At 40.0% G+C, this 13067-nt stretch overlaps 1 protein-coding gene across 1 annotated transcript in view; it reads left to right on the top strand.

Annotated features, from left to right (window-relative positions):
* Positions 1-13067, top strand: part of Stt3b (STT3 oligosaccharyltransferase complex catalytic subunit B) — a 67245-nt gene that overhangs the window by 24261 nt on the left and 29917 nt on the right. Inside the window, exons 2-3 of the mRNA XM_031345650.1 lie at positions 4295-4403; positions 7049-7336. Coding sequence (XP_031201510.1) covers positions 4295-4403; positions 7049-7336 — 397 coding nt within the window. The remainder of the gene's footprint in view (positions 1-4294; positions 4404-7048; positions 7337-13067) is intronic.

Below are 13067 nucleotides of genomic sequence, written 5' to 3'. Positions count from 1 at the left end.
TTTTTTTTTTGTAATTGAGAAGATTGTCAATTATAGGGATGCTGAAGAGATAGAACAGTGAGTTCTTATTGACAATGTTCTTAAGCCTTTCAGAATCTTTGAGTTACCCCTTGATTTTTTTTTTAATGCCAGAATATTCATTATTTTCCATATTTAAAATGTAGTAGAATCTAGTGATGTTATAAGTGTGCATAAGCATATGTGGGATTTTTAGTTTAGATATAAAGATAGCATTAGAGATGAAATTAAATCTAAGCAAAGGTGTTCAAGATTTATCAGTAAAATGGTACGATTGTGGGGCAGCCTTCAGGAAGACCTAGATAAATGGGGATCAGCCACATTCCTGAAGTGAATAGACCCTGTTTATAAAGATGTTAATTCTTACCAAATTGATTGGAGATTAAGTGGAATTTGCTGGTTATCTTGGGTAGAACTGACAAACTTGCTTTAAGATTAATGTGAAGAATCTGAGGCAGGAGGAATTTGCTACATAGGGAGTATCAGGTCTGTGAGAGGTACATAAGAAGACCCTCTATCAAAAAAAAAAAAAACAGAAAAAATTAAAAATTCCAAGAGGCAGGCCAAAACCTGCTAGTAAAACATTCTCTCAGATACCAAGATTTAATGCAAAGCAGTAGTGATGATCAGCTCTAGGCTTACTAAGGCTGTAATGGGTAACCGTAACCTGTTAAAATCATGAAGGCAGTAAGCAGCATCTTTATGATCATGCTGGAGCAGAGCATTAGTGTTCTAGCACTCCCCCTCCCCCGTCCCTGTGCTTTCTGTCCTATCTTTGTAAAACAAAACAAAAAGATAAATTTGGGTTTGTGTAAAGAATTTGTGTTTAAAAAATACCAAGGGGGAAGAGACTGGAGAAGAGAGCTCAGCAGTTAGGAGTGAGTGTTGTTCATGCTGGCGATGTGGGTTCAGCTCTCAGCAGCTGCATCAGGTGGCTCACAACTGCTTGTAGTTCCAGCTCCTGCAGCTCCGACACACTCGCCTCCATGGGCACCTGTGTGTACATGATGCACATAAATAAGAAGAAACTAAGTATTTTAAAAATACCATTGGCTTGGTAAAAGATGGCTCAGAGGGTAAGGATGCTGCAGAGATGGCCTGCTTTCAATCTCTGGGCTCCACAGGTGAAGGGAGAGAGGGACACCTGTAGGTTGTTCACCTTTGGCAAGCACCAACCCACCTCTGAAAAATACTGTAATTTAAAACACTACTGGCAGAATGTAAAGAGAAGGCACAGTGTGAGAGCTGATTTATAAAACTGACAGAATAGTGCTCAAGATATGAAAAGATTTATTCAAATATAGACTGATGTAATGAACTTGAACACAAGATATTTCTCAGAGAGTTGCCTCCTGCCAGCATTAAATGTTGACACTAAACTAAGACCCAGCACTTGCGCTTCCATTTCTATTCAGGTTTTCAGCCCTTGACCAATGAAGTGTTCAGTAGGCTCTTAATGCCTTGCTTCCCAGAGGTTGGGACATCAGAAGTTACAGCTAAAATGATGTCACTTTGGAGAGACTGTTTAGTGTTGTGGTTATGTGGCTGACAGAATGCCTTTTCTGTCATCTCCATGCAGAATTGCAGTCATGCAGCATCTGAGGAGTGCGAACACTCCAAAGAAAGTACATTGTGTCCCTTAGAAATGTGCCAAGGATGTAGAGTGTATTAGCCAGGCTAACTGGATAGAACAGCAGTGCCCCAGGTGTCGCAAGGGTGGATAGCGTAAGCACTGTGACAGTGGGACCGAGAGGTAAGTCTGCAGAACTGAAGATCAAGTATGGAAAGTAGAGAGCTCGCCTGATGGAAGACTGGGCAGTCATGTGAGAGCTTCCCCTGCTATGGGGAGAAGTAGATAGCACAGAGATAAAGCCTCTGAGGAGTTGATGGAGAGACGTGTCGGGGACAATTCGAAGGCTGACAGGATCCATGCCAGATGACCAGGTAGTCATTTGGGTGTTTTAAAATGTGAGGGGAAAGGGTGGCACCTAGACTCTGAAAGCACACGCAGTACATGTGCTTGGCTAGTGTCTCAGGCGTCCTGTCATTGGTTTGATTGAATATTGAGTTTGGGGTACCTGTGTGACATTCAGAGAGGAAATATAGCTAAAAACAGCTAAGACAGGTTTAGAAATGAGATAAAATTGCATCATGGGCTCAGAACCGGGGTCTGACTCAGGTCTTGGGAAACGGTTAGAGTGGGTTCCTGACCACCTTAAGTAAAAGGAGCTACCTGTAGAGAGAGAAGAGCGGCTGCAGAGCCGGTGTCTCCGAAGCTTGCCCAAGGAAGGGAGGCCACTGCTTAAGTGAAGGGAAAGTACCCTGAGGGCAGCCTTGGCGGAGAACTTTGGAATGACGTTTGTAAAGCATGTTTATATTGTTACTTGAAGTAAGATGCAGTTGTTGTTGTTTTGTTTTGTTATTCAAACACATACATTGAAATTTTAAGCCTTGATTCTTTCTTTCCGGATACTGGCTCTTTCCTTCAGTGTTGTCCGAAGGTTGGGGATGCCCTACTTTCCTAGGGTGGTGCCTTCTTGCCTAGTTGTTACTTATAAGTGCATCTGGAGCTCTGTTTGTTTACCAGTAATTTAGGTGTCTGGGGCTTGTTTTTGAAGATAATTCTGTGGTGTGGAGATTCCTGAGTGGGACCAAGGACAGTCTAAGTTTTGATCTTAAAAATCCCCCTTGTCGAGGGTGTGGCAGGCGGTTCAGCCAAGCAGGGCTTTCCTTGCCAGTGGATTGTGTAGAGTGTACAGTCCGTCTCTCGTCCTCTGTTCCACGTGGCCTCTTCTGATATTCGGGTGAAAGAGCTGGAGAAGCGTGCTTCAGGCCAGGCATTTGAGCTGATTCTCAGCCCTCGGTCAAAAGAATATGTCCCCGATTTCCTCCTTCCCTGTACCCCTCCCCCCAAAGAAGAAGAGTCTTTCGCTGGCGGAAATTTAGAAGAAATTAGAAGCTGCAAAAGGCACAAGTCTCATGAGTCAGAAGTCTTGAAGCGGCTGAGAAGCGGGAGCATGAGAAAGAAGTGTTCCAGAAAGCCATCGAGGAGAACAACTTCAGCAAAGTGGCAGGGGAGAATCTGACCCACAGAATGGAGGCTTACAAAGGGAGCTGAGAGGCACATGTGGCTGCCAAGCTGGAGCATTTTCGAGAGAAGGACAAGCAACATTGAAGAGATGCTGAACTAAAAAACCCACTAAGACCCGGTGGGTGAGGCGGAGGCTGACTAAGTTGTTCCGATAACTAACTTTCTCCCGACCCCTTCCTACACATCCAAAGACTGTACTAGCCAGTGTCATTTACTTTTTCTCTCCTGACAGATATTCTAGAAGTGATGCAGGGCTGTATAGGTAGATCCAGACCATGAGATGTTTTAGGTGTTCAAGGGGAGAGACTGAAAGTGTTTTACTCTTTTAAAGTGTTGCTCTTTCTACCGTAGCTATTTTTCTCATTGCATCTTTTCCCCTCAGGCACACTCGGTGTGCTGGGTTAATGGCTAGTGCTGTACTGAGTGTGGAAGATGTTTGTGAAGAGTGGCTACTTCCATCCCATTAGATGCTGAGTATCTGCTCACTTTGCAATCACCTTTCTGTCCCAGTCTCACGAGATGCTACAGTACTTCAGTGGTTAATAAACTGCACAGTGCTGTTTAAAAAAAAGCCCTTCTCAGAAAATTTATTATTATTATTCCATTGCCTTACAGCATCAAGAAGTTACACTGAAAAGCGTATCTGATTTTGTTTATAGAGTGCTATTTGATTGAATGAATGAATGAATGAGTGAGTGAGTGAATTTTACTTTATCAGTAGCACTTTGGGCTTATGTTTGAAGCCTTCTCTGCCCTCCAAACTCTTGTATTACTAAGTGATTCTATATGGTGGGTATAAAACTTAGGGTGTCTCTTGATTTCTTAACTTTTTCATACTTGTTACCTTGTAATTTGCCCTTCAGTTTTGTCTGTTAAAATAACCTGCTTATGATTTAGCTAGATAGGCGCAGTTTTCCTTAACCCTTGAAAACGGGTTCTTTTATCATCTGCCCATCACAGTAGTAGCCTCTCCACAGGTCTTGTTTCACAGTTCGGTCTTCATAGTGAGGTGTGTGTAGCCGTGTATTGACTATAAAGAAAGGTCTCGTTGTGCTGTCTGTAACATTTCCTCTTCTCTTCTGTCCAGGTTTAACTATAGATCAACATATCACCTTGCATCCCATGGGTTCTATGAGTTCTCAAACTGGTTTGATGATATAACATTTCCTCTTCTCTTCTGTCCAGGTTTAACTATAGATCAACACACCATCTCGCATCCCATGGGTTCTATGAGTTCTTAAACTGGTTTGATGAGAGAGCATGGTACCCGCTGGGAAGGATAGTGGGCGGCACCGTAAGTATACACATTCTCTTTATGGTAACTGTAAGCTGTGGAGCAGACCATTAACTGCTGAGGCATGAGAGTCTTTGAAGGCTGTGAATAGTTCACACGTACATCTTCTGTGGCTAATTAGCCACTATTTCTCAGCTCTATTCTTGGCAGTTTATTTGTGGGATATCTCACACTGCTCCCTGTTTCTGACTGACATCGGAGGCTGGATTAAGCATCTGCTGTCACAAAGTACCTCAAGTCCAGGGTGTGGTTTTTTTTGCTTTGTTTCTGAACAATTGAGTTTAAAAGATTTTGGGGGAAGGAATTAAAAATGTTGAAAATCAAAATAATTAAAATTTTCCAGCCTCCAGCCTCTGAATTAATGTGGATAATTGAGCCTTATTGAGTAGGGTAGAGTGCTCTGGATCCAGAAGGATGACATGAAGGTTCTTAGGGTTCAGTGGGAAAGAGAACTCAGAGAAGGGGGAAGACATGCAGTTCTCAGGGAGGTTTGTATGTTTTCGTATCTTCTTGAATTTTGTTACAGGTTTAATCAGTATCACTGAGTATCACTCCTCATAAATGTCTGCTCTCTTCTATCATTAATTCAGATTCATTTCCTTCTTTCCAAATCCTTGAGTTTATTTATGTTGCCTTCCCAACTGCCTGTGATGTTGGTAGTAATGTTGAGCCTCTGTCCACTGCAGGCTGTGTTTCTGAGCTGTCTCTAGCTCCAGTCTGGGGCTTCTTATACTCTACTATTACCATGGTTTTGGAAGGATCTTACCTCTGAGGACTTTGTTCTTACTCAGGAAAGCAGATTCCTTTCTGACTTCCCTGATGAGTGAGAAGAAATTGTCCACTTCAGTTTCAGAAACAGGGTCTGACTTTGCTGGGAGCTAGGCTTTTTCTCTGGCACCTGTGCCAAGTTAAAACGCTGAGCCTCTGGCTCCAAGGTACATATTACACCTGGTTTCTTGGGCTTTTTTGCTTTCTCTTTCTTGTGGATTCTAGTAATATGAATGCCTACTTAATTTGAACTCTCTTGTTTTTTACATCTGGAGAGTATTCTTTTTCCCCTTAAAGTTTGAATGTGTATATATTCAATCTTAAATGTATGTGTCCATGCCTTTGTGTTTGTGCACCATATGCATACCTAGGGCCTGTAGAGGGCAGAAGAACCACAGGAGCCACAGGCATTGGAGTTGTGGAGAGTTGTGAACTAACGCTCAGGTGCTGAGAACTGAACTCTGTGAGTTCTCTCTGGGAGAGCAGCAAGTACTCTTACCCCCCTGAGCCGGCTTTCCAGCTCCAAGTTTGAGTGTGCCTTTGCTGTTGGGAGTCTGTGCTTTCAGTCCTTTCATTCAGCAGTGCTTGGTATTTTGATGGTTTCTTTTTCTTTTTCTTTTTGTTTTTTTGGTTTTTCGAGACAGGGTTTCTCTGTGTAGCCCTGGCTGTTCTGGAACTCACTCTGTAGACCAGGCTAGCCTTGAACTCAAAAATCCGCCTGCCTCTGCCTCCCAAGTGCTGGGATTAAAGGCGTGAGCCACCACTGCCCAGCCATTTTGAAGGTTTCTAACATTAGTTCCATCTGCCATATAATGGATATGTTGACTTATATTGAGAAGCATTTCAAGTTTGTGTCTATTTTCTTTTTTTTACTGTGGACAGAATCATACAGTAGTAGGACCTAGTATTGAATATGAAATGGAACTAAATGTTTTGAGAATTATAATGACTTACTATGCTGGTCTTCTCTCATCCTGGATCTGGACACTGAATAGCCACTCTACACCTGTATTGTTATTGATGTTGATAAATGCATTCTTATTCTTCTGGAGCTTATATTCTTGTGAAGTTAAGCAGTTAAAAATAAGATTTATCAAGTGTTTTCAATGCTAGTAAATGTAATAAATGTCAAGGAGAAAAAGCAAGGGAGTGAGTTAGAGCCAAGGGCTAGGGGGGCGTGAGACACACAGATTGAAGTAGGGCAGCCAGAGAATGAGTGTGTCACATGACCTTAGAGCCTTTGGGGATGACGTTGCAAATGCAATTAAACATTTTGGTAACTGAGGAATACTTCAGAATGAATATCCCTGGTACTGAATCTTCTTTTGGTGTCAGGGCAGATGCGCCAAGATAGTAATCTTCCCTCCCATCATCAATACCTGAAACATAGTGCTTTAAGCCTCTTAGTCTTTTTTTTTGTTCCCAAATGACTGATCCTTCTTAGCTAGAGGTGTTTACTTTCTGAATCCCAGATTGAAAAGTAGGGGAAACTAACTTATATTCATCATTTTTCTTTTTTATATATACACAGTAAGAACTAGAGTGTTAAAAATGCCACTCCTGAAAAATAAATGAGTAAGACAGCACTCAGAACTGAGAAAGATAATTAATAGAATAAAGATTATTGCATATTATTTTAATTACTCTTGTTTTATATTCTCTCTGTTCTTTTATTTAAGTGTATATTCTGTATGAATTTGTTCTTTGTATCTTTTTATATCCAAAAAGATTTTATTTTGTATCATGTAAAAGGGAAAGGTCTTTCCTCAATCTTAACTACAAATGATGTCTACTAATACAAATGGAAGAAGTCCTTTTTTACCCCTAGGTACTTTGTTTACTATTTAACTAAATTCCCCCTTTTGTCCCCTCTCTAGGTTTACCCAGGGTTGATGATAACGGCTGGCCTTATTCATTGGATTTTAAATACATTGAACATAACAGTTCATATAAGAGATGTGTGTGTATTCCTTGCACCAACTTTTAGCGGCCTTACATCTATATCTACGTTCCTGCTAACTAGAGAACTCTGGAACCAAGGAGCAGGACTTTTAGCTGCTTGTTTCATTGCTATTGTACCGGGGTACATATCTCGGTCAGTGGCAGGATCCTTTGATAATGAAGGCATTGCGATCTTTGCGCTTCAGTTCACTTACTACTTATGGGTAAGTACCACTTATGTTAGCAGCCTGAAATCCTGTTGACCTGCCACCCTAAGTCTTTAAGTCGGACACGCGTCTTTCACCCATAGAGTTGCACACAGATCTGTTACTATTCCTAATAAATTTAACAAAAGTTAACATTTTAAAAGCATACCAACCAAATATATCAATAACTGGATTAATGTGTCTATATAAATTTTAATTTTCACCATCTTATTGTATCTACTTTATAATCATAGCTTTAAAAAAAAACTACCAGGAGCAGCCTGTCAACTACACACACCTTTTATATGAATACTTTTTATACATTTAACTATATTTTAAGTTCCCTTAAAAGCTACCTGGCTTGTGGGTATTTTTGCTTTGACCTGGCCTGAAATTCCAGGAAGAGTGCTGCGGAGTGATCTGTAGAGAAGACCTCTCTTGATCTCAAGTTTGAAGGACAGAAAGCACCCACATGAGTGAGTTTGACGACATCATTAGGACACTCAAGAGTGCTGCTGTTGTTATCAGAAAGTGTCTTTTTTAAGGACCCTCTTCACGGCCTATGGCCTAGGAGTGAATTAAAACACCACACTTAAATACAAAATTTTGTGAACTCTATTTAAAGCCTTTTAATCATGTAAGTTTTAATACTAAAACTAATTCATGTAAATGTGAATAGATCTTGTTAATATAATGCCAGTAGGAAAATTTTGTCAGTGAATAGTCATGATAAATTATGAATATGAAATTTAAAAGATACAAATTAGACACACTTGCAGTTTGTAGCAAAATTCCAACAATGAGGAATGCACATCCACTCCATAGGATATGTGGGGAACACTAAGGGAACAGTAGTCAGTGAAGGAGAGGCAGCCTAGGTGTCTTCAAGTCTTTTTAAAATACAAATTATCTGAAGGAAACAATGGCATTGATTTCAGTTTGGAAGTTTGGATGGATAGATTGGTTAACTGTTTAAGTCACCTACATTTCTGTTGTTACTTCTCATGTTTGTTATAAGAAAAAAAATACCCTATTGTGGGAAATTTGTATAACAGAAAATCATGAAGGTACAAAGTCTCTTAGAACTAACTCACTCACAGTGGGCATTTAAAAAAATAGATTCTGTCTGTAGTTTTCTAGCCCCTTTTGTTGCTGTATACAAAACAAAGCCTTGTTTTTGTAACAAGGCTTTGATGTGTATATGAAACAGTAAGAGACTGGCCCTAAAGTCCTGCCTGTGCCTCTGCCTCCCAAGTGCTAGGAGCATAGTTATGTGGTATTCCTGGTTTCTGTGTACTTTTTTACCCTCCATTTTCTTCTAATTAGTGGGTATGAATGAACTATTGAAGCAGTAGTATCCTAACTGAAATTCCAACTACCTTTTAATTAAATTTTTTTCTAAGATTTTAATAAAATTCATTTTTGTTATTTTGGAGAGTACACTTAATCCTCACTGCATTCAGGGTTGTGCAGCTGGGCATCGCTGTTACTTACAGAAATTTTTTCAGTCTAAACATTGTGTTTGGACCTCAACCCTGTCCTTGTCAATACCTCCTCTTTTGTGCTGTGAGGAAACCGTGCACCTGCATTGTAAAGCTTCATTTCTTGCTGCTCTTATATGAAGCTGTCTAGAGGCTCATGTAAGCTGGAGCACACATGTAGAGGCCAAAGGACAAGTTTGTGAAATTGGTTCTCTCTTCCCACCTTTACAGGGGTTCTAAAGATCAAACTCAGATCATCTAGCTTGCAAGGCAAGCATTTGTTAACACTTAAGACATCTCACTGAGCCATTGGACCAGTTTTATCTTTTATTGACTTACCTAGTCTGGACACTTCACATAAATGAAATCTTACTACATAGGATACTTAGTGTCTTGGTTTTTGTGGTTAGCATAGTTGTTACACATATATCTATTTTTTTCTCCAGCTTTTTTTATTATGGTAAAATACACAGAATATAACATCTACCAAGTGTCATGGTTTAGAAATGTTGTATATACTTGTAATGTTTTGTGACCATCCATAAGACCCACTCACGTCCTATAAATGCAGCCATTCTATCTTATTGTCTTTGGCTAGTTGAATAGGTAGAGAGCTGTAGTATACACTTGTATAACAGTTAAACTTTTAGTCTTTTATGGACCATTGTGCTACTTTCCATAACTGCCATTTCCAGTTTGAATCAGTGATGAGCCAAGATGTCTAATGATTCCTTGTGTTCACCAGCACTTGCTCTTCTATGGCTGTTTCTTACTCTGCCTGGGCTCAGCTCACATCCTCACTATTCCAGCTGCAGCCGCCCAGATGGCTGGGGTTCCGTGTGTGTGGACCTTTATACCTGGCTTAGTTTTTCTGGTGCTGGTAATGATGCGGATAATGGTGTGAGGTAGTGTAACTGTAACTGGGTCTGTTTACATTTCCTCAGTAATGGATAGAAGCATTTTGTGTGTCTTGTAGCTAATTGGATCTTTTGTTGTTGTTGTTGTTGTTTTATACAAATGCCTTTTAAAGTCCCTTCCTCATATTTGAGTTGAGTTTTATTAGTTCTCTTTGTATGCTTGCTACTATTCCTTTGTGGATTAGCTATTTCTCTGTGGTTCTCATGGATTAGCTATTTCTCTGTGGTTCTCCCATTTTATGGACTGCCTTTTTTACCCCATGAGCATCTTTTGATATATAAAAATTAATGTTCATGAAGCTCAACTTGTCAACATTGTCTTTTGTTCCTATTATCCAGGAAATCGCTGTAAAACACGTTACTGTGAGCTCTTGCTCTGTCTTCTTTTAAGAATTTCATAGTTGTTTTAAGCTTGATATTCCACTTATTTTTTATTATTTTATAAATGATAAAATAATATTTATTCCATTTATTATTTTATAAATGATACTTACACAAAGGTCTAAATGTATTAATTCACATGCTGATTTCTTTTTTATTGATTATTTTATTTGTTTACATTTCAAGTGTTGTCCCCCTTCTGTTTCCCCTCTGCAAACCCTCATCCCATCTCTGCTTCCCATCCCCCACTCCCCCGCCTCATCACCCTTAGAGCATCCCCCTATGCGGGGGTACTGATCCTCCATAGGACCAAGGGCCTCCCCTCCCATTGATGCCAGATAAAAGCAATCCTCTGCTACTATGCAGCTGGAGCCATGGGTCCCTCCATGTGTACTCTTTGGTTGGTCACATGCTGACTTCTATTTTCCTCCTTTGATTGATCTTGACACCTTGTCAGAGTTATTTGATTGCATATGCCAAGGTTACCTAGAGCTGTGTGTTTGTCCTTGTGCCAGCACCCTACTTTCTGGTCTACCAGAACTTTATAGTACATTTGAAATTGGGAAATAATGGGTTCTCTAGCTTGGTTCTTATTCATAATCATAATTGGTTTTGGTATTTGGGCCACTTGACAAAACAACCGTCATAACTTGTAACTGAATGATCTTAGCATTCTTGTCAAAAGTAAATTTCCTGCTGTATGGCTTTCCCTCTGAATTCACCTGTCCTGCTGTGCTTCTGGGCACATGTGTCTTTATTCTAACACCACAGATTTGCTTACAGTAGCTCCATAGTGGAATTAAGGGTATCCAGGAGCCAGGAGATCTTTCCGTGATCATCACTGCAGAGCTGCGGTGCCCTTTCCACCATGGCATTAAGGGTGACCTTAGCCTGTGTCCTCCCAGCACTGCAGTGTTTTCCTAATGGTAGCTGTTGTGACTGGGTGAGAGAGACTTTCATTACAGTTTTGAGTATACGTTGGCTGAACACACTGAACATTTTCCCATGTTTTCATTGGCTATTTGTACCTGTTTTCAGAATTGTCCATTTGTTCATTTGTTGATTGTATTATTTTTCATTTTGGCATTGGCTTTTTTAACTCATATATCCTAATTGTCAGGCCTCTGCTGGATAAATTACTGGTGGGGATTTTTCTCCCAATCTGAGAGGTTTCTCTTCTGTTTGATTATTTCTTATCCTGTACAATGCTTTTTGTTAGGCTGCTGTAAAGGGCATTGTGATTATGGACCTTGAATTTTTTTTTTCTTAAAGATATATTTAATTATTATGTCTATAGCAGTCTGCCTGCATGTATGCCTGCAGACCATAAGAGGGCACCAGATCTCATTATAGATGGTTTGAGCCACCATGTGGTTGCTGGTAATTGAACTTAGGACCTTTGGAAGAGCAGTCAGTGCTCTTAACCACCGAACCATCTCTCCAGCCCCTTAAGTTCATTTTTATGAACTAATATATGTACTGTGCTAAGTGGATAGTGTCTATTTAAATATTAGGTGTTAATTGCTACTTGTATTGTGTTGTGTGCCTGTGTTCACTTAGTAGATTCAGTAGTTTTGATTCCTTGAAGTTTTCTCCTTAGACAGTCATGTCATCTTTTAAGAAGTCAGCTTTATTTCTTCCTTACGAGTCTGCATTCCTTTTTCTTTCCTTCTCTTATCTTGTTGAATTTGCTAGGACTTCTGGTACTGTGTTGAATAGAAGTGATGGGAGAGGTATCCAAAGCAAGCACAATAATATCCAAGTGGAATGTACTCAGCAGCTCGGCCAACTCTACATCACAAGCAGATAAATGAGTAGCATTAAGCCACTGTCTGGGGTTGGTACATAAGAAAAAAGAGTCTGGAACACACACACCCCCCCTACTCTTAAGCTTTGAAATAAATGAAATTTTATCTCCTTTTTTAAAAAAAAGAAAGAAAGAAAGAAAAAAGAGAAAGAAAGAACACAGTGATGGGTTTATTGCTCCATCTTTCCTATTCCAGTGATGTAGGGCCTGTGCTTCCCTTGTTGTCTCACTAGCTTCTTATGCATTGATCTCTTGTAATAAACTTACACATTACTTTCCTTTTGATTGCTAACGATTTCCTAAGATTTTAAACATACCAAGGTCATTTTATCTGCCCTTCCCCAGATCAAAGTGGCTGTTGTGCCTTTTGCTCTCCAGTGTCTGCATCTACTCCTTTCCTCCCTGCTTTGTACTGACTAGAATCTAAGTGCAATGTTGAATATCAGAAGCAGGCTTCCTTCTACTTGCTCTGACTTAAGGACCCGTGCACTGTCCTTGTGGCTGAGGGTCACTGTGCCTTATTAGAGTTTAAGAAATCTTTCCTTGGTTTCAGTTTAGCAGTTAGTGGTGGTTAGACTTTGTTTTCTGTGTCTTTTTAAGGTTGATCACATTGGTTTGATCTTTGTTGTAGTCATGTTTTTTATCCTCTGCACCATTAATATTTTGGTTGAATTAATTTTGCTGTGTCATGTATCATATTTGATAAACTGTCTACTTTATACACTCTAGGTCTTCCTGTTATGACAAGCAAGCGTGTCTCTAGACACTGCCAATGTTCCTAAGGTTCACAACTTCCCCAGCCAGGGAACACTGGGCTAGAGTTCTTTGTTTTTTGTTTTTCGTTTTTTTTTTTTTTCCAGATGTTAAGATAGTTTTGTTTTGTGAGATGAATGTTTACTAGAAGTGCACAGCCTTCTGCACACTGCTGTGCTTATAGCAGTGTATTTCTAGGACTTTTATATCTACATTGGTGAGGAAGACTGGCTGGTAGAAGTGCATAGCCTTCTGCACACTGCTGTGCTTATAGCAGTGTATTTCTAGGACTTTTATATCTACATTGGTGAGAAAGACTGGCTGGTAGTTTTCTTGGATTGTTTTTGTCTGCTTTTCATATTAGGTTTGCAGGAGGCTTAACAAGTGATCTAGGGAGTGTTTTCTTCTTG

This window comes from Mastomys coucha, unplaced genomic scaffold, assembly GCF_008632895.1.
Source record: "Mastomys coucha isolate ucsf_1 unplaced genomic scaffold, UCSF_Mcou_1 pScaffold23, whole genome shotgun sequence".
Lineage (NCBI taxonomy): Eukaryota > Metazoa > Chordata > Mammalia > Rodentia > Muridae > Mastomys > Mastomys coucha.
Note: the sequence above shows the minus strand (reverse complement) of the source record. Positions and strands in the feature narration are given on the sequence as shown.